Genomic DNA, 19,353 nt, shown 5'->3' on the forward strand with positions numbered 1-19,353 from the left:
ACTTAAGCACTTTAATTTAAGCTTGGGCTCTTCATTGAAATTAAAAATGGATGATTTCAGCCCAGCACAAATAACTGCAGCTCTAGAAGAAGAAAGGTTGTACTTGGAGGACATATTGGAAACTACAACTGATGAGTCCGAAAGACTAATAATTCAAAATAGAATAACAGAGATTAACACATTGACCGCCATTTTAACATTCACTGTAGGCTCCCCTGCCATTTTGTTTAAGCATTTTCTTCATATTTAGACATTTTTCCTAAATTCCCTGTTTGCACGAAAATGTCATACAGTGCATGGATTAAAAGAGGACATCCTCTAGTCTCTCCAAAAAATATTTTTTTGTATGTACGATGTAGCAATCTAGAGTTTTGGCCATTTCAAACCCCTTGTTTTTTCAAAATCCAGGTGGAAATTCAAAATAATTGGAGTTATTGACCTTTTTGTGAATGATCTGTTTTCAAGTGGATAACTCACTTGAGATGTGTCTTTATGGCTTCAGGCATTATCAGATAAGTGTACTAATGTAATTATGTAATAGGATTTATTTTTAGAATTTTCTGTTTAGAAAAATGCAGAGAAAAATATTTTTATTGGCTATATCTGACCAAAAAACTCACATACTATATTGCAGTATTTCTGTGAGCCCCCACTTGGGGGCGCTTTCTCTCTGTCTCTGTGTGTCTGCTGGTTGTCTTTTGCTCTGTACAGGTGCACACACACAAATAGACATAAAAGGGGGCATGAGTCTTTTTTCTAACATGTCCTAGAATGTGAAAATAGCAGATCTACAAGCTCTACAAGCTCAACACATCGCTCTGAGACTGTGACACATTGAGAGCTTGTCATTCAATTTTATATGAGATACTTCAATGGTTTCCAGTGGAAATAAGCTTAGTCTTTTCATGGATCTCCTTTTAGTAGACCTTGTACCAGTGAACTGTACCGTCATGAAACTGTACCTTTTCCTATGCAAACTTCTAATAAAGTCTTCAATCAATCAATCAAAGTCGAGCTTGTAGATCTGCTATTTTCACATTCTAGGACATGTTGGAAAAATGTCTCCCCCTGCCCCTAAAAAAATCCTCTGCACTGCCCTGCTAAACAGCTCCTCTGCGTCTTTGCTCGTTAGTAACGACACTAGTTGATCTCTTGCTTTTTGGGAGGAGCGTGGTGGGGGAGCGTTGGAGTTTTGGTGGTGGTCCGTGAGAAGTGTTGGCTGGAGACCAGGCAGGGTAATGAGAGGACGGACCCCCTTCCAGGGACCACTTCACTTGTCTCTGACTCAACTGGATCGCGTCGTGAACTTTATGTAATCGGGCAGTTTTATTGATTGATTTTGTAAGAGTTGATTATCGTGTTCCCACTGCTCTGCGGAGCGAAGCGTTGGGCCCGCGGACCCCCTGTTAGAAAGCCGACCAGGGACCCCCCTTTGCAAAGGACCGCCTGGCGCCAATGGCCTGCTTGGCTGCTTGTGGACCATTACAAAACAATATATTATAGCCTGGATATATGGATTATAACCTGTGGATTCTAATCAACCATCATCATTCTCAGGTATGTTTTAGAAGCATTTATATGGCGAATTGGCGATAATTATTTTGTATCTAGAGAGAGAGAGAGAGAGAGAGAGAGAGAGACAGATCTCTGAATCAGAGACTCTGATAGCACTGTGCTGATCAGGACAGGGGGACCACTGAAACAGACAGTGGTCCGTGGACCACCAGCCAGCTAAGAGATGTTCACACACACACACACACACACACACACACACACACACACACACACACACACACACACACACAGCTGTTCTCACACTTTTTTTTTCTTCTCTTTTTTTTCCGCCAGCCTTGTGTGCGCAAAATGCGTCACTGTGCCAGTTCACTGTGGGTTATGGGGAGATTTATATGCATTTGTATTGCAATTTATACATTATTACAGTCTTTTTTTCAAACACACTTACTTTGATGTGTGATATTTTAGGTTCTCTGTAAGATAAAAGGATAAAAATTTGTCACGAGCTGGGGGAGAGTGTAATTAAACATTACATTATATAAAAGCAAATTCTCGGGACTATCGGGCCTGGCGGGGAACGACATTGGGATTTTCTCGGGACTATCGGGGGAGGCGGGGAATGAGTTAATGCATACTTCGCAGAATGTGTAACGCAACATGAGTTAAAGCCTGAAATTAAGATCCCTGCAGTATCAGAAGTTGAAACCCAGCCAACTAAATTATTAAACCATGATATTCAAAAACTAGAGAAAAGGTTCCTCTCCTTGTATAATAACTTTAAAACTGATGTTAAACATGTCAGCCTCAAACTAAAGGAGCAATGCTCAAAAATTGAATTGGAGGAATGGGTATTTACTCTAAAGAAATGGGAGTCTGACATAAAGAGACAATATGGAGGTTTATGGGAGCTGACCACTCCATGTCAAGATTTCAGAAGAAAAATGAAAAGCTGTGTTTCAGTGACTAGTGAACTGGTGGCTCTTATAAGGAGGCGTTCAGCAGAAGCTGGGAAAACACAGTTGGGCCCAGAAAGAGCCCAAAAGGAGGAAAGCTATGTGGAAGTCATGGAAACTGAAAAGTTGAAAATAACTGAGAAACAAAAGGACTTTGAAGCTGTAGAAGGTAAAGAGAAGGAAATTCCTTTAAATAAAGTAACCATTGCTGTCTACTCCCAAGATGAGATGTCTGTGTTGTCTGAGTCCATGGAGGTGGACATGGGCACTTCTACACCGGTCCTGGAGCTGGCGCCACCGTCTGGAGTGAAGGCAGGGGAAGCTTCTCTCCATGTGGTGAACCCTACCTCCTCGGACCCCCCTGTACTCACAGCAGAGGTTGAGAGCAAGCAAGTTGAGGCCACCAACCCAGGGCCCAGTAGTACTGCAAAAGATCAACCCAGCCTGAAGCAAGAGCTTGACCCAACGGACAGTGACATGCAAAGCAAGCAACCGGTGGTGGCAAGGAAAGGCACAAGTCCTCAGAGCACTTTAAACACAGAAGAGATGACCAGTGAACACTGGAGGAACAGCAGACAGTTCAGGTTGCTTGGGTTGAGTCCAAGAAGAAAAGACGGAAATGGAAAAAGAACAAAGTTCCGGAGAAGGAAGAGAGAAAGAAGAAGTGGAAAGAGAAAGGTCAAAATGAAGGCCCATGGGGGCAGAGACACTTGAAGGTCTGACAACCTGAAACGAAAATGTGAACGGAACACTCAGTTGTACTCTGTTACAAAGTAGAACGCAAAACATAAAGGGAAAAAATCTTTAAAAACATTAATGTTGGTTGGTTGAAGGTCAATTTAAATATAGCATTTTGGGTTCAGTTTGATAGAAAAATTACAGATTTATACATCCTAAATAGACCTAATTAGCAGTAATGAAATCTTGGTAATTTTGGGGGCAGTGTAGCTGTCCCAGCAATGGGGGGGCTAGATGATTTATTGTTGGGTTTGTTTGAAATATGTGAAGTGTGAATTTATGTTTTATTTGGTTGACTTTTTGTGGGTGACAGTATTGAGGCCATCTGGTGTTTGGTTTGTGCCATGGTATGGGCAATGGGCATGGTCACATGATGCCAATCAGAGCTGAGCTGGTATATGAGGTGCACCTGCCAAGGTTCAGGTAGTTGGAGAAGAACAGACACACTTGTGTGTAGAGAAGAGCCCTGTCTAGTGAGAAGGGCTCTAAAACAAAGATTAAGTCAGAGCAAATAAGTCTCTCTAAAAGAACTTAACTCTCCTAACCATATTCAGAGCAGAAGGCCACACGGTATGTCACCTTTTATTGTTTTGTTTGTTTTGTATCATTGTTTCTTGTTTTTTGTTTGGTTTAATTCATTGCACTGCCTTTTATTGTTTAAATGGTTATTGCATTGTTTTATTCATTATGGCTAAAAATATGTATTTGTATAATTTCACAGTTTTTCACGTTGTCTATCATGGGAATAAAATAAAACCCCCTATGAGAAACATCAGTTGGAGCGCAAGTTATTCTGCCTGGAAAAAGACGGTTTGGGACAGTTACAGCTATTTTTGCCTCTTTTGAATTGGAATCCTGAATAATTTTTTGTTGTTTTTGAATTGGAATCCTGAAATGTAAAATGTGTATCTAATTTCAAATGCATTTAGTTATATAGGCATGTTAACTTTATGAACCTAAACACAAATACATTGGACATAAAAAAAAAATACATTTTAATACTACTATACTAGTCATTAAGCTACTAATATAGACTGACAAAATTAAAGCAGGTCACGTTTGGAATTGTAAGAGCTGAAATCAGTAATATATCAGTATTCCGGTATTAACCTGTGGGCCACATTAAGTGCCGCATGTGGCCCCCGGGCCACCAGTTGCCCATGTATGCTTTAGACCTACCCTTAAAAAAAACACAGCAACTCTATATCAATTTAATTAAGAGATAAAAGAATGCGGTCAGTTCATTTCATGTCTGTCTCTGCTGCTCTCTCTCTCTCTCTCTCTCTCTCTCTCTCTCTCTCTCTCTCTCTCTCTCTCTCTCTCTCTCTCTCAGTAAATGCTTAAGAGAAAAGTCCAGCGGTCCTGGGATCAAAAATGACTACAGTAGGAACCCTGTCTTTGTGGACATCTGCCCCGCCTCCTGCAGGTTCACCACTGAGATCATCTAAACGCCTGGCCACGCCCACTCCTCATGCACGCATCACAAGAAACATGATTTAACCCATTTAGGCCTAGAATGCTTTAACCAGTGAAGATCTACAAGCTCGCAGCGCGGCACTCGGTGCCGCACTGTGAGCTTGTATATCTGCTATTTTTCACTTGTTAAAGCATTCAATAATTCTAGGCCTATTAATCCATGTGCAATGATATTCCTTATTATAGTTATCATCATGCTATCTGCTTCGCTGTGTCTCTGTCTATCTCTCTATGGCTATGCATGGCTATCATACTGTACGCATATACCACTGGTTCTCAAAATGGGGTCTGGGGACCCCCAGGGGTCCTTGAGGGGGTTCCAAGGGTTCCCCAGCAAAATGTGTTAATATTGCATCAAAATGTCTTTGACCACTTCGACACCTTTTTATACTTCAACTAAAATATCTGAACTACAAGCTCAAAACACATCACAATGCGATGCATTTTGAGCTTGTAATTTGGCTATTAAAAATATATATATAAATCATAATCCTTGAGTAAGTGCACATTCATTTTGGGGTTCTTGACATGAAAATGCTTTGAGAACCAATGGCATATACTGTAGTCAATGTAATCTACTAATCTATCTATATCCAATGGAATTATTACGCTGTGCTTTTAGAAAATAAAGTAGCATTTTGATTGAGCATTACAATACTGACTTTCTCGCTTTCTTTTTGACTGTATATTAATTATTAATTGTTTTGTATTAATATATTTTTACTAAATTCACACTGGCAGCCTAAATCATCCAGGTTGGAATCAGATTGTTTAGAGCAGGGGTGGGCAACATCTCTTTCCAGGGGGCCATACTGACTTTGATAAATCGAGTGAAGGGCCACATGTTGGACAATTGAAACTTGAAACACATAGTGCTGAATGAAGTTAAAACTGCATGAATTTGAATGACACGACAGACAAACATATTGCCTATTTTGTGTAGGGTCTTTAAGGCTTCTGAATTATTTTATGAATATGGATCCATGGCAGACTGTTTCGCTGTTAACATTATAAGCGTTTAACATTTGAGAACATACAGATGGAATATACTCAAATGGTACAAAGGCCTACGTATTAATTACTAATGATGAATTGGAGTTACGTTCAATTGATTTCCCTAAAAACATGATGCTGCCTTTTAACATGTCGATTTTATGGGGGTCATTTTGTTTTTCTTGAGGACTTCGAGGGCCGTATTGAGATGGTCGAAGGGCCGGGTCCGGCCCCTGGGCTGTATGTTGCCCATGTGTGGTTTCTGGTTTAGAGCAACTCTGAATTCTGACACCATTACAAAACATACAGTGAAATGGTGAAGGATTTCAGTTTGTACTGGAGAGTCTGACAGAAAGGTTTGCCTTTATTGCGACCGTAGGTCGCATTTACTACCAAAACCTCCACCGGCTGTCTGTGAGTGAGTGAGTGAGTCCGTCACACTTTTGCCCTGCTCATATCTCCACAACCGTTGCCCCCATCCATGCCAAATTTTGCACACACACTCCTTGACTGCCAAACTACAATCTCCAAGGACCCCCGGAGCCCCAGGGACCCCCAGGTCCCTGGGGGACCCCCAGATGTAAAAAATGACCAAATGTGCTCACACGTCACACGTCACACTTTTTCCCTGCTTATATCTCCGCACCCGTTGACCCGATCCATACCAGATTTTACACACACACTCCTTGCCTGCCAAACTACAACCTCCAAGGACCCCCGGAGCCCCAGGGGACCCCCAGATGTAAAAAATGACCAAATGTGCAAAAATGACCAAATGACCACCCCAATGGGGCTGCTCGCGGGGAATTCCCGGGGACCACCGACTCCTGGTGCTCCAGAACGGATGCAAAAGTGGTGGCACCCCCAGTGGAGGACCCCCTGCCACTGCAGCGCACATAAAATGCTGTAACTCGGGCTAGGAGCGTCCGGGAGAGCCGGGGCCGGTACCTATTCGTCCGCCAAGGCAACGCGGAGACCCCACCCCTCATTTCTCACATGGCCCTATTCTAGCGCCACCTTCAGGCCGATTTTTAAAACACATTTTTGGACACTGCTCCTACAGTTTTTGCCCTAAAATCACGAATATCACTACACAGCATGTCTACACTCATGTCATCAACATGGATCAGGAAGATTTTGGAAAAACAAATTTTTGCCCTATTTGTGGAGATAAGCCACCTACGGTCGCTTATCTCCCGATTAGGGAGTCTTACTGGTTGATAGTATACAGTAGATAGACAGGAAATAGGGAGACAGAGACGGGGATTGACGCGACCACAGTTTTCCCGGTTTTCCCACACCAGGCTATTGAAACCAAGTATTGTATGAAATGAACAGTACGGGGGAGTCTTCGGGTTGCACAACAGACTGAAACTCTTGTCACACGTTGTACAGTGGAAAGGTTTTACCCCAGTGTGGATGCGCTGGTGTATTTTTTAGGTAATCTAAACAACTGAAACTAGTTACACTGATAACAACAGTGTTTTTGTTCCTGTGTACAGTAAGTCAGCTGTGCACATCTCCTCCTGGCTGGGTTCAATTCTTGGTGGACTGTTGATGAATGTAAGCTCCTGGTTTGTCCTTGCCTTTTTGTTTCTGGCTGGTTATTTGCTGACAGGCTGCTGAGGGGATCAGCAGTGGCGTCAGCTCAGCAAAAGCTAAAGGGTCCTCATGGAAAATAGGCATTACATTTTGGATAACACGGTTCTATTGGCTGCGAGGCGTTGTGAGCATGTAGATCGGCTATTTTCACAATGTCTGAAAAACAAACAAAAAAAAACGACTTTTGTCAGTTTTTTACACAGGTTTCTATGGTTTCTTGGGCTGGATATGGCAGCCTGGAACGGTTGTCTAAGTGCAGCTAAACCCCGCCTCTAAACTTAGTAAACGTGCCACAATTAACAATAATGCATTGCACCTGTGCAGCTGACCTGCGGAAACCTGGTATATACCATTTTGTCAAGCTGGGGAGAATACAAGTGTGGAGAATATAATTATAAGACCTTGTTAAAGTGACCATTATGTTAAATTTTGCATTTGTAGTTATTTTACTGTAATTTAACAGCATAATAACCAGCGCAGATAGACAAAGAGACATTCATGGATTTATATTTAAAAGTAGCTTATATTTTCCCCCCTGGACCCAGGGTATGGCAGCTGCATACCCCTGCCATACCCAATTGACACCCCTGCTCAGTAGTTTTCTGTAGAGGCTCCTCCTGGCGTATGGACACTCAGAACAGAACAGAGTTGAGTTTTACTGCTTCCAGGAGTGACAGTTCATCATCAAAGCCTCTGCAATACATTGCATGGACTTTAGGTGGGGATAGAGTGTAGGTCTTTTAGGGAAGGACTCTCTCTCCCTCTCTAACTTTCTCTCTAAAACTCTCCATGTCTCACTGACGCTCTGTCTTTCCCTGTCTCTTGGCCATACTATAATATGCCTATATCTCTATCTATGTCGGGGATGTGTATCAAATGATTTACTTAAGTAAAAGTATCAATACTGCAATCTAGAAATACTCCGTTAGGGTGCCCTCACACCAAACTACCTATGAGAGTGGAATCCGTGTTCCGCCAATGCATTTCAATGAGAAGGGGGCGGTTTCATGTCAGTAAAGGATTTCTGCACAAAAAAAAAAAACGCTCCCTTCTCATTGAAATGCATTGGCGGAACGCGGATTCCACTCTCATAGGTATTTTGGTGTGAGGGCACCCTTACAAGTAAAAGTCCAGAATTCAAAAGGTACTTGAGTAAAAGTAAGAAAGTATTGGCATCAAAATGTACTTCAAGTACCAAAAGTAAAAGTACAAAATGTTTGAAAATAGCAGATCTACAAGCTCACAACGTGTCGCGAGTGAGCTTGTAGATCGGCTATTTTCAAATGTCCTAGGTATAAAATAGGACTAAAGTGGTTCATGTGTGTTTTATAATATCATAATTTATATCTGCAAAGTAACAAGTAACTAAAGTTTTCAAATAAATGTAGTGGAGTAAAAGTACGGTATTTGGATCCCAGATGTAGTGGAGTAGAAGTAGAAGTATTGGAAATTGGAAATACTCAAGTAAAGTACGAATACCTCAAAACTGTACTTAAGTACAGTACTTAAGTAAATGTACTTAGTTACTTTACACCACTGCGTGCAGACTATGTGAGAGAGGCAGGGGCTGACATTTCCAAAGGGGCCTTTTGGTGAGAATGTTGAAAATAGCAGACCTACAAGCTTGGAGGCCGGCTATGTTTGGTACCACTATGTTTGACACCACACTAAACTACAGTATAAGGCAATACTGGAGATATGGTGTACAGCATGGATTTCTACACAGTGAGGGCAAAACACAGCTTATGTTCAATTCATTTTACATAAATAAAAACAAAACAAAAAAAAATTGTTTTCCTATTGATTACTCACCCCATGGAGACTTGAGTTCATAGATTATTTATTTATTTGTTTCACTTTCCAAAGCCAATAATTTGATGACCAGGAGTATTGTGGGTCATACACTTTCAGATTACTTTTCAGATTACATGTTTTATAATAAGCCCTGTTTATTTCTTACCCTCAGCTGCTGGTGCAAAGAGCAGTACATCTTCATGCTCTGTGAAAACCATAAGAACACATCCTGTTGTGTATGTGTGTGTGTCCTTAAATCATTAGCCTTAGGATTGTTTGTTTTCATAGACAAACACCCAGGAGTCTACTTTAGCGTCTTGTCATATTGTGCCAAGTACAACATGCCAGCATTATGTATTATCAAACAATGTCCGGAGGAACGGCGGTCAATCAATGTCAGTTTGTTTGATTCTTAAAACCCGTCGAGACAGCTGTGGTAGGTAGGTGACAGTTTACTGTGGCCACTCTGTTGAAATCAATTGGATATTTGGAGGTGTATTTGGAGAGAAATAGACATTTTAGTGTATGGGAGGGGCTTACAGTACATGTACAGTATGTATCAACATATTTGTTTTTGTAGGCTAATTTCTGATTTGGGCCTAACTATAAGTTAGGCCTAAATGGGTTAATACCAGCACACACACATACACGCACACACTCACGCTTGCACGCACGCACGCACACACACACGCAGAATTCCACGGTCCACAAGTTCTTGTTAAAAATGTAACAAACATATTTTGATAATAGCAAATCTACTTGGAGATCAGCAATTTAAAAATGTGAATGAAGTCCTGACCTACAGTACATTAAGTAGGAGAGTCCATTCCTGACCGCCATAGAGCAGGAGTTCTAAACCATGGGCCCGCAAATCCCTGTGGATTTCACGGGGTTACAACATTGTGAGGGAAATGGTATTTAAAACAACTAAATACATGATTCAATGTACTCTATACACAGTACAATGTCAAACAATGTGAGACTGAATGTAAAGTGAGAAAGTAATTGTTCACTACGTGTGGCACGTTATTTATTACTAATGCATAAATATAATCATGGGGATTCCGTTGAACCTTTGAGGTTGAAGGGGTTCCGAAAAGCTTGAGAAACTATTTGTTAATAAATGGATACGTGAACTATATTTTCTTTCTGAACTATATTATTTTTCTTTTCGTGTGTGTGTGTGTGTGTGTGTGTGTGTGTGTGTGTGTGTGTGTGTGTGTGTGTGTGTGTGTGTGTGTGTGTGTGTGTGTGTGTGTGTGTGTGTGTGTGTGTGTGTGTGTGTGTTTGTGTATAACAGTATTGTACTATTTTCTCTAAACAAGCCTCCCAATATATTGTCACCTGACTTGAAGAATAAAACAAACTGACATTGACCTCAGTTCCTCTGGACATTGTTTGATTATGCTGCAAAATAAATGTTGGCTTGTTGGCAATATTGTACTTGGCAATATTGTATGTTGTGCCATGCATAATTAGTGTCATATCATATTGCATATGATGTGACACTAAATACACACCTGGGTGTTTGTCTGTGAAAGCAGTGTGACACTCACACCCATAAGGCTAATAATGTAAGGATATAAATGACCATCACCACATAAGACTAGCCAAACATCAGCAGTTATTTCATCTCAAAGGACACCTTCAAACTACACAAGGTAAAACTCACATTTACACGTTTCATCTACTTTCAGAGGATCTTCTGTTTCCATCTGCTTCAATTTGACTTTGCTGTTAAATATCTTAACAGAGTACATTTTAAGTTATACTCTTGAGTTTTTCATTCGTCATAATGTGATCATTATATATTTAGTCTGGACTAAAATATATATATTTTTTTCCTACTTGGTCCAAATTCCCCAGCAGACCCCCTAAGAGCAGAGAAAATAAGCATATTGCTACTTTGTTATTTGTTGCGGTCAATTTATTTATATATTTTTTATCTGTTATTAGTTGTCATTACACACTCGTCCATGCCTTGGTTGTCCCACACGAGCCATTGTAGTCTGCTAAACAGAATACTGAATATACAGCTGTTGTTTGTTTTGCCAAGTCCCGGAAAAGACGTGCTGTGATTGGCCAGTACAGTTACTTTGATTATAGCTGTGCCGAACACCCACCCCAAAACATGATTTAGGAGACTATGGAACAACCATAAGTCATGGATGCGTGTGTAAAATGACTGGCCAAGTAGTATGTTTTTCTTGTGACTGTCTTCATGAAAACACTGCTTTGTTGTTATTAGTATCAACAGCATCATTTGTACATGAAAATGAATGTGTACTTCATGTGGTTTCCACAGAGGATGAAGGCATACGTTGTTCTCACCATGCTCTTTGCTCTCCTGGCTGGATCTGAAGCAACACCAGCAGCTGGGGGTAAGAAATACCACAGTTCAGGGATCTTCAACGTTTTCAGGCCAAGGACCCCTTAGCCGAGAGGGAGATGAAGCAGGGACCCCCACAACCTCTTCATAGATTCCATAGTTTCATTGTTTGACAGCACGATCATCAGTGTATTTTGGATTCATGTCAATTTGTGTTTTCAGATATTTAACCAATTGAACTTTCAATACTTCTCCCCTCTAAACCAAACCTCTTTGCCGAAAATAGCGCGAGGCGTTGTGAGCTTGTAGAGCTGCTATTTTTGGCTAAAGTTCTGGCCAAAGAATCTGGCTAAAAAAGAGATTATTATTTTTATTTATTTTTTTATCACAAAGATTTGGAGTAACCCTGTAGTAACCCTGAGGACCCTCTGTTGAAGACCCCTGCCATAGTACAAATATTACTTTTTCCTCGATTACTGAACAATTTTAAAGATACATATAGCTGCTATATGCCTATAGCAGCCATCCAGGGGCCAAGGAATGCAATAGGCAATATATTATGTGCAACAACAAGCCATAGAAACAGATAACCCTCTAATAACAATAGAAGTCAAGTCCGGATGAATGCACCGAAGGGTTCTTATAACATGTAAAGGCCTATAATATAATCTTTGCTGTAGCTTATATTGGAGCAGAATGGACGTTTGTTGTTAGCAATTAGAATTTCACTCAACCTCTATGGATGTCTGTGGTGCGTTTGTGTTCATGTAGAGATGACCGACGCCGTCAAGGAGGAGATTGTGAACAAACACAACGAGCTGAGAAGAGGTGGATACTATTGCACAAACACTCTCTCTATATACATAATACTAATACTAATACTAATATACTATACTAATATATATATATATATATATATATATATATATATATATATAAAATACTATTATATTCTATAGGTGTGCAGCCTACAGCCAGCAACATGCTGAAGATGGTAAGACACTCCTGGAGGTTTGATTTGATTTGACGTATTTAATGACAACGCTCATATAATGTGAAACACACTCATACTGCTGCATTGTCAAAGGGTATTTTGTGAATGTAATGTAACCTTACCTTACTGCACCCATAATATTTGTGTCCCTGCATGTTTCTCCCTTATGTGGACATGAATAAATGGTTAAAATGCACGCGCGCGTGTGTGTGTGTGTGTGTGTGTGTGTGTGTGTGTGTGTGTGTGTGTGTGTGTGTGTGTGTGTGCGCGCGCGCGCGCGTATGTCCTGTGTCCTCTCATTCTCACAGATGTGGAATGAGGAAGCGGCCACCAATGCTCAGAAATGGGCCGACAAGTGTAGCACCGGACACAGCACCGCCGCAGAAAGGAGAATTAGCTGTAAGACCCCTTTAACTTTAATATTAATAATTATATTATGCTTTAAATAACATTCAGTTTTTTCCATTATCCATTATCATGCAAGTATGTGTGCTTAATTATGGTTGCAAACTGTACCTTGGAATACGCAATCGTCCCTTAATAATTTGGAAACTAAAATACATGCCCCTTAATGAACTGATAAGTGACACACTTGATATGATCAAAGAGCTCATACCAGTAAGACTCCCTAATCGGGAGATAAGTTACAGTCAGGTCACAGCCACAAACTGTACGAGTAAAGGGGTTTCCTCCTGTATGTATGTTTTGTGTGTCTCTTCCGATCTCCCTTTTGATCAGCTTGTATTTTCACTGCACGTAACTCCTCCTCTGGTCTTAGAAAAAGCTCTTCTTGTTCCTCTTTAATCTCTAGAGGCTCTGGATCCTCCTTACTGGCCAGAGTATTTCCATGTTAATACTGGTCACAATGCCTATAGGCTCAGTGGAACAGCACATAAAAAAATAGCTTTCATTTTATTTCTCTACCATATTATAAGTGAGCATTAGTTAATTGCAACCGTCAGATCGCAGTTACTATCAAAACCTCCACCGGCTGTCAGTCTGTCTGTCTGTCAGTCTGTCAGTCAGTATGTCCGTCACATTACACACACACTCCTTGGCTGCCAAACCACAACCTCCACCCCTCATTTCTCACTTGGACACTGCTCCTACTGCTCCTACTGCTCCTGTCCCATTTCCCATAGTCCCTCCTGATTGGCTATCATTGCCTTCTAAAGTTTGAGTACGCGAACTGACGGTCGCTTATCTCCCGATTAGGGAGTCTTACTGGTCGTATGAAGATAGGTTGAACATTGGTGCATTTGGCCTTTAAAGATTCAGTTTGTATCTCTGTATAGATTCACTCTCAGCCTCATTTACTGATATCCACATGATCCTCTCTCTCTCTCTCTCTCTCTCTCTCTCTCTCTCTCTCTCTCTCTCTCTCTCTCTCTCTCTCTCTCTCTCTAGCCAGTGGTTGCGGTGAGAACATGTTCCTGTCCAGCCATGAGCTCCCGTGGACCACTGCTGTCCAGAACTGGTATAATGAGGTGAAGAACTACGAGCACGGAGTGGGATCAGTCAATGGAAAAACAGTGGGACACTTCACACAGGTACACTCACACCATAGACTGTAAACAATATATTTTCTATGCTGCGAAAATGGTGCTTTTTTGGCTCTGTACGGGTGCCGCCATCATTGTAGAAATCAACGTCGCACTTAGAACTACAGACTCACTCCCTAGCTTCCGCCGTGGACTGAAGACGCACCTCTTCAGACCCATAGCACTACTGTAACACTCATTGACCATACATTAAGCTAGTTAGCATTTTAGGGCTTAGAAACGTTTTTTACTGATTAGGTGTTATTTTATTTCTAGATTGATATTCCTATGCATTTTTTATATTGTTGTTGATGTACTGACATATTATCTTGCTTATTATATTGATGTATTACCTGCTTATTGTAAGTCGCTTTGGATTAAAAGCGTCTGCTAAATGCCTAAACTGTAAACTGTAACTGTAAACTGCGCCCCTGACTCACACCCAGTGCCGGAAGACATACTAATAGGCCTTATGCACAGCTCTGTTCCATTCTGGTCTAGAGTATTGTGCATGTTGGCTCACCAGAAACACTCCAGTGGGTCTAAAAATGTCTGCTTTATATTGGTCTGCAACTCTGAGAGTGTTCATCATAATGTTGAAGAACCACTGTGCTACAGTACACTAAATGGAACAGAGCCTCAATCAGAATCATTGCTAAAACCTGTGAAGGAAATAAAGAAGGGGACCAATTTATTTCCATGGCTGCTGTACATAGACAATATTTGATTGATTGACGTTCTGCTCTGGCCTGCAAGGAGTGTGTGCACAGTTTCACGCCGATCCACCAAAGACTAGCAGTGTCCGATTGCCATGAAACTTCACATTGGCCTGATATAGCGCCACCAGGAGGCCGATTTTTATTTTGCTGTTACTCCTACAGATTCTGTGCAAACAGCATGCAAATCGATACACACTATCTCTATTCTTTGAGACACATACACAGGCCACCATTTCTTTTCTTCATATTTCACCATTGGATTGCATTTGGGAATGTACGTTGTTACATTTAGTTCGTTTTTTTGTCATGACATATTCCAGAAGTCATCAAGACAGACCTGTAAAACCCAGATTGACTTCAACTACCTGGACTAGCCGGAGACCTGTGTTTTCAGGATCACATTGTTCTAGTTTAAGCAGTGATGTTGTGTTATTGTGTGTTGCCCAGGTTGCGTGGTACCGCTCCAACCAGGTGGGATGTGCCATGGCCCACTGCCCCGATTCTGATCCCTACAAATACCACTATGTGTGTCAATACTGTCCACCGTAAGTACTACTGTCCCAACACCATGTACACATGCTGTACTACTGAACCAACACCATGTACACATACAGTACTACTGTCCCAACACCATGTACACATGCTCTACTACTGTCCCAACACCATGTACACATACAGTACTACTGTCCCAACACCATGTACACATGCTCTACTACTGTCCCAACACCATGTACACATACTGTACTACTGTCCCAACACCATGTACACATACAGTACTACTGTCCCAACACCATGTACACATACTGTACTACTGAACCAACACCATGTACACATACTGTACTACTGTCCCAACACCATGTACACATACAGTACTACTGAACCAACACCATGTACACATACTGTACTACTGTCCCAACACCATGTACACATACTGTACTACTGTCCCAACACCATGTACACATACTGTACTACTGTCCCAGCACCATGTACACATACTGTACTACTGTCCCAACGCCATGTACACATACTGTACTACTGTCCCAACACCATGTACACATACTGTACTACTGTCCCAACACCATGTACACATACTGTACTACTGTCCCAACACCATGTACACATGCTGTACTACTGTCCCAACGCCATGTACACATACTGTACTACTGTCCCAACACCATGTACACATACTGTACTACTGAACCAACACCATGTACACATGCTGTACTACTGTCCCAACACCATGTACACATGCTGTACTACTGTCCCAACGCCATGTACACATACTGTACTACTGTCCCAACACCATGTACACTGTACAGTACTGTGGCATATATATGGCGGAGAACCACTAGTGTATGCATGTATGTATGCATTGAGATTTTTTTTTGGCCAGGCGGATTGGTCTGGTTCCAGGCTAGCTTGAGACACCGCCATGAAAATCAACCAATCAAAACACCGCAGTGACGCACAACACTTTCAAACCCCAGCTTCTGAGTTGGGTCGGTCAGTGCGTGCACTGAGCACACCCGGGGTGCACCTCACTCGATTTTCGAACGACAACGCACCAAGTGCACCGAATAAACGAACGACCAGAGGGAACACCAGTATTTATTTATAACACCCATATTTATCATGTTTAACTTGTTTACTACCAACATAATTTTTCGCCTCGTTCCTTGCCACGCTTTTTTCATTTTCCGCACCTAAAAGTAGTCACATCATATCCATCTCAAGTAAGATGTAAATATTTGATGTTCTGTCCGTACATTGCAGTGGCGGTTTGAGAAACATCTACAAGATTGGACCCTCTTGCGGTGACTGTCCAAATGACTGTGATGACAAGCTGTGCAGTAAGTCACTATAATAATATAGCGGTGGATCATGTGGCATGAGCGGTAGCGCCCGGGTGGCTGGGAAACCCACGGTAGTCGTTTCAAATCCCACTAGGGCAGGGGTTCCCAAACTGTTTTGTCTCAGGGCACCCCATAAATATGTTTTTAATCCGAGGCACCCCTACATTATAATGTTCACTCCCAGCACCTTATATTTATAGCCTAGCATATTGTCGTTGTCAGGTGGAAACTTTGTATGTCCAAAACCGTTCATTTTGTATTTATCATCTATAAAATGTACTAAACTATTGCAAACAGCAGATCTACAAGCACACCACGCCTCGCGATCGGCTGTTTTCACTAGTTTTGTGCGACAGTCTTGTATGATGAAGCAGGGCTTTGCTTTACCAAAAGACGTACGCAGAGATTCTGCTCGACAGTGACGATATTTTAGTGATTATGTTGCGAGGAAAACGTTGAGATAATAGCCATTTTGATTAGAAGTGCCTGCAAATAACTTTGTACTTCAAGTTTAAAATGATACTAAATATTTTTTTTTTTTTTCAAGTGTCCAAATAAATTCCAAATATTATCAAATCATCTCGCGGCACCCCTGGACTGCAGTCACGGCACCCCAGGGTGCCCCGTCACCCACTTTGAAAACCCCTGCACTAGGGGATTCCCTTTTTTCTTTTTTTCTTCAGTCCGTAGAGCTTGTCGATACACTCGGCTGATAAACGCTTCAGTTGGCAGAGCATGGCCCTGCTAGCTGGATAATATCGGCTGAGAAGACGTGATAATATCCGATGGTATCGGATGATAACATTAGAATCAGGTGCAATAAAGTCATAGAAGGGAGTTACAGTGTGCAAACTCATCTTTTTGCCTTTTGACATAATGTTTGAGTTCGGTGCCTACAGTAATCTGTCTGTCGTTCTTTCTCAGCCAACCCGTGTCCCTACATAAACAAGTACAGCAACTGCCCTGCTCTGAAGAAGAGCCATACATGCAGTCACAAGAAAATCGCAGAGATCTGCCCCGCCTCCTGCAAGTGCACCACTGAGATCAACTGAACGCCTGGCCACGCCCACTCCACACGCATCACGAGAAACATGATTTAATCTACACTCAATGATATTCCTTATTGTGCAAAGTTTCAAACGTATGGCTATCCTACTATCTGCTAGCATGGCGTTGCTCATACTAATTCCTCACTGCAGGGGGTGGTGTTGTGCAGTCTGGTTTATTAACCAGGCTAACTATCTGCCTCTCTGTCTCTCTCTGTCTCTCTCTGTTTCTCTCTCTCTCTCTCTCTCTATCCATTGCTATCTTACTGTACGCATACTCTACCAGTGGACCAGGGGATCCCCAGCTAAATTAGTTAAAATAGTATCAAAATTGGTTTTATACATCAGCTGATAGCAGAGCTACAGGTTCAAAACAGATCTCAATGCGTTGCGTTTTGAGCTTGCAGTTTGGCTATTTATAGGAAAAACATCTGCAGATAAATATACAGTGTTGGGGAAGTTACTTTGAAAGCGTAACTTGTGCAGTTACAAGTAACTCACCATGGCAGTAACTTGATCAAGTTAAAGCCCTGGAGAAATATAACTTATAAAGTTTCAAGTTACATAGAAAAAGTAACTTGAGTACCTTGAGTTACTTTTTTTCCAGCATTAAATTGAGAATGTACATTTGGTGTACATGAAACAAAATATAATATTCTAAAAAAAAAGTCACATGCCAGCAGAACCGAGTTTTATGTTTTATTTCAAAAAGGTTGACATTTTCTTTTGTAAACATCTGTGTTCCTAAAATAAAGTTAAAAAAATATATATATATATGATCTGGACATTTGATCGTCAATCTTCACAAAACTTAAATGTAAAATTATAACTTAGCTTGTAACTTATTGTAACTTGTAACTTGAGCCAAACATACTTCTTGTAACTTGTAACTTGAGCCAAACATGACCCAAAAAGTATCTCAGTTACTTGATGAGTTACAGAAATATGAATGTAACTCAGTTACCAGCAAAATGTAACTTAGTTACGTAACTCAGTTACATGTAACTTCCCCAACACTGCAAATATATTAATTTGGGGGTCCTTGACATGAAAACGTTTGTGAACCTCTGGCATGTTCTCTGTGTACTGTATATCCAATGGAAATATCACTCTATGCTTGTAGAAAATAAAGTAGCATTTATAGATTGAGCATTACAATACTGACTTCCTCACCTTCTTTTTGCCTGATTATCTTTCTTCTTTTGTTTTACAATGTTCACACTGGCAGACCAATAAGATCTAGATTGGAAACAGATCAGTTTTTATGAAGCCTGAAATGACCTGACTTTAACTTTATAACAGGGGTCCCCTAGGGGGTCCTCAGAGTCAGTACAGGGGGTCCTCCAAATCTTTGTGTGATAGAAACTTTTTTTTCTCCTTTTATATATTACCACTAGAACCCTAACGTCCTGAACTTTTGACAAAAATAGCAGATCTACAAGCTCACAACGCCTCACGCTGCGAGGCGTTGTGAGCTTGTAGATCGACTATTTTCGGCCAAGAGGTTTGGTGTAGAGGAGAAAAAGAGAAGACTAAGTACAGAGTGAAAGGTCAAGTTTATTAAGTATTGACGGTTCAAGTGGTTAAATATCTTAAATTCTAGTAGCAAAAAAGTGCACAGCACACCAGTCCTTGTGAGGTGCCGGCCAACGGGACAAGTACTAACGAAAAAAGAGTAGACACACTCGTAGCTGCCGATGCACATTTATTAAAGACACAGAATAAGAAACCAACGTTTCGACAGACAAGCTGCCTTCTTCAGGGTTATACGAGCAATGGTCAAGAAGACAATAAATACCC

The 19,353-nt window shown here is 41.2% G+C and overlaps 1 protein-coding gene across 1 annotated transcript; it reads left to right on the top strand.

Annotated features, from left to right (window-relative positions):
- Positions 1-13,821: 13,821 nt before the first annotated feature.
- Positions 13,822-17,559, top strand: LOC308300334 (serotriflin-like; the record flags this gene model as incomplete). The annotated part of the gene is made up of 4 exons (XM_080744150.1): positions 13,822-13,944; positions 15,102-15,199; positions 16,428-16,504; positions 17,432-17,559. The coding sequence occupies 4 exons, from the start codon at positions 13,822-13,824 to the stop codon at positions 17,557-17,559; spliced, it is 426 nt and encodes a 141-aa protein (XP_080600276.1).
- Positions 17,560-19,353: the final 1,794 nt, after the last annotated feature.

The sequence above is a fragment of the Nannobrachium achirus genome, assembly GCF_963921795.1.
Source record: "Nannobrachium achirus genome assembly, chromosome: 16".
Taxonomy (NCBI): Eukaryota; Metazoa; Chordata; class Actinopteri; order Myctophiformes; family Myctophidae; genus Nannobrachium; species Nannobrachium achirus.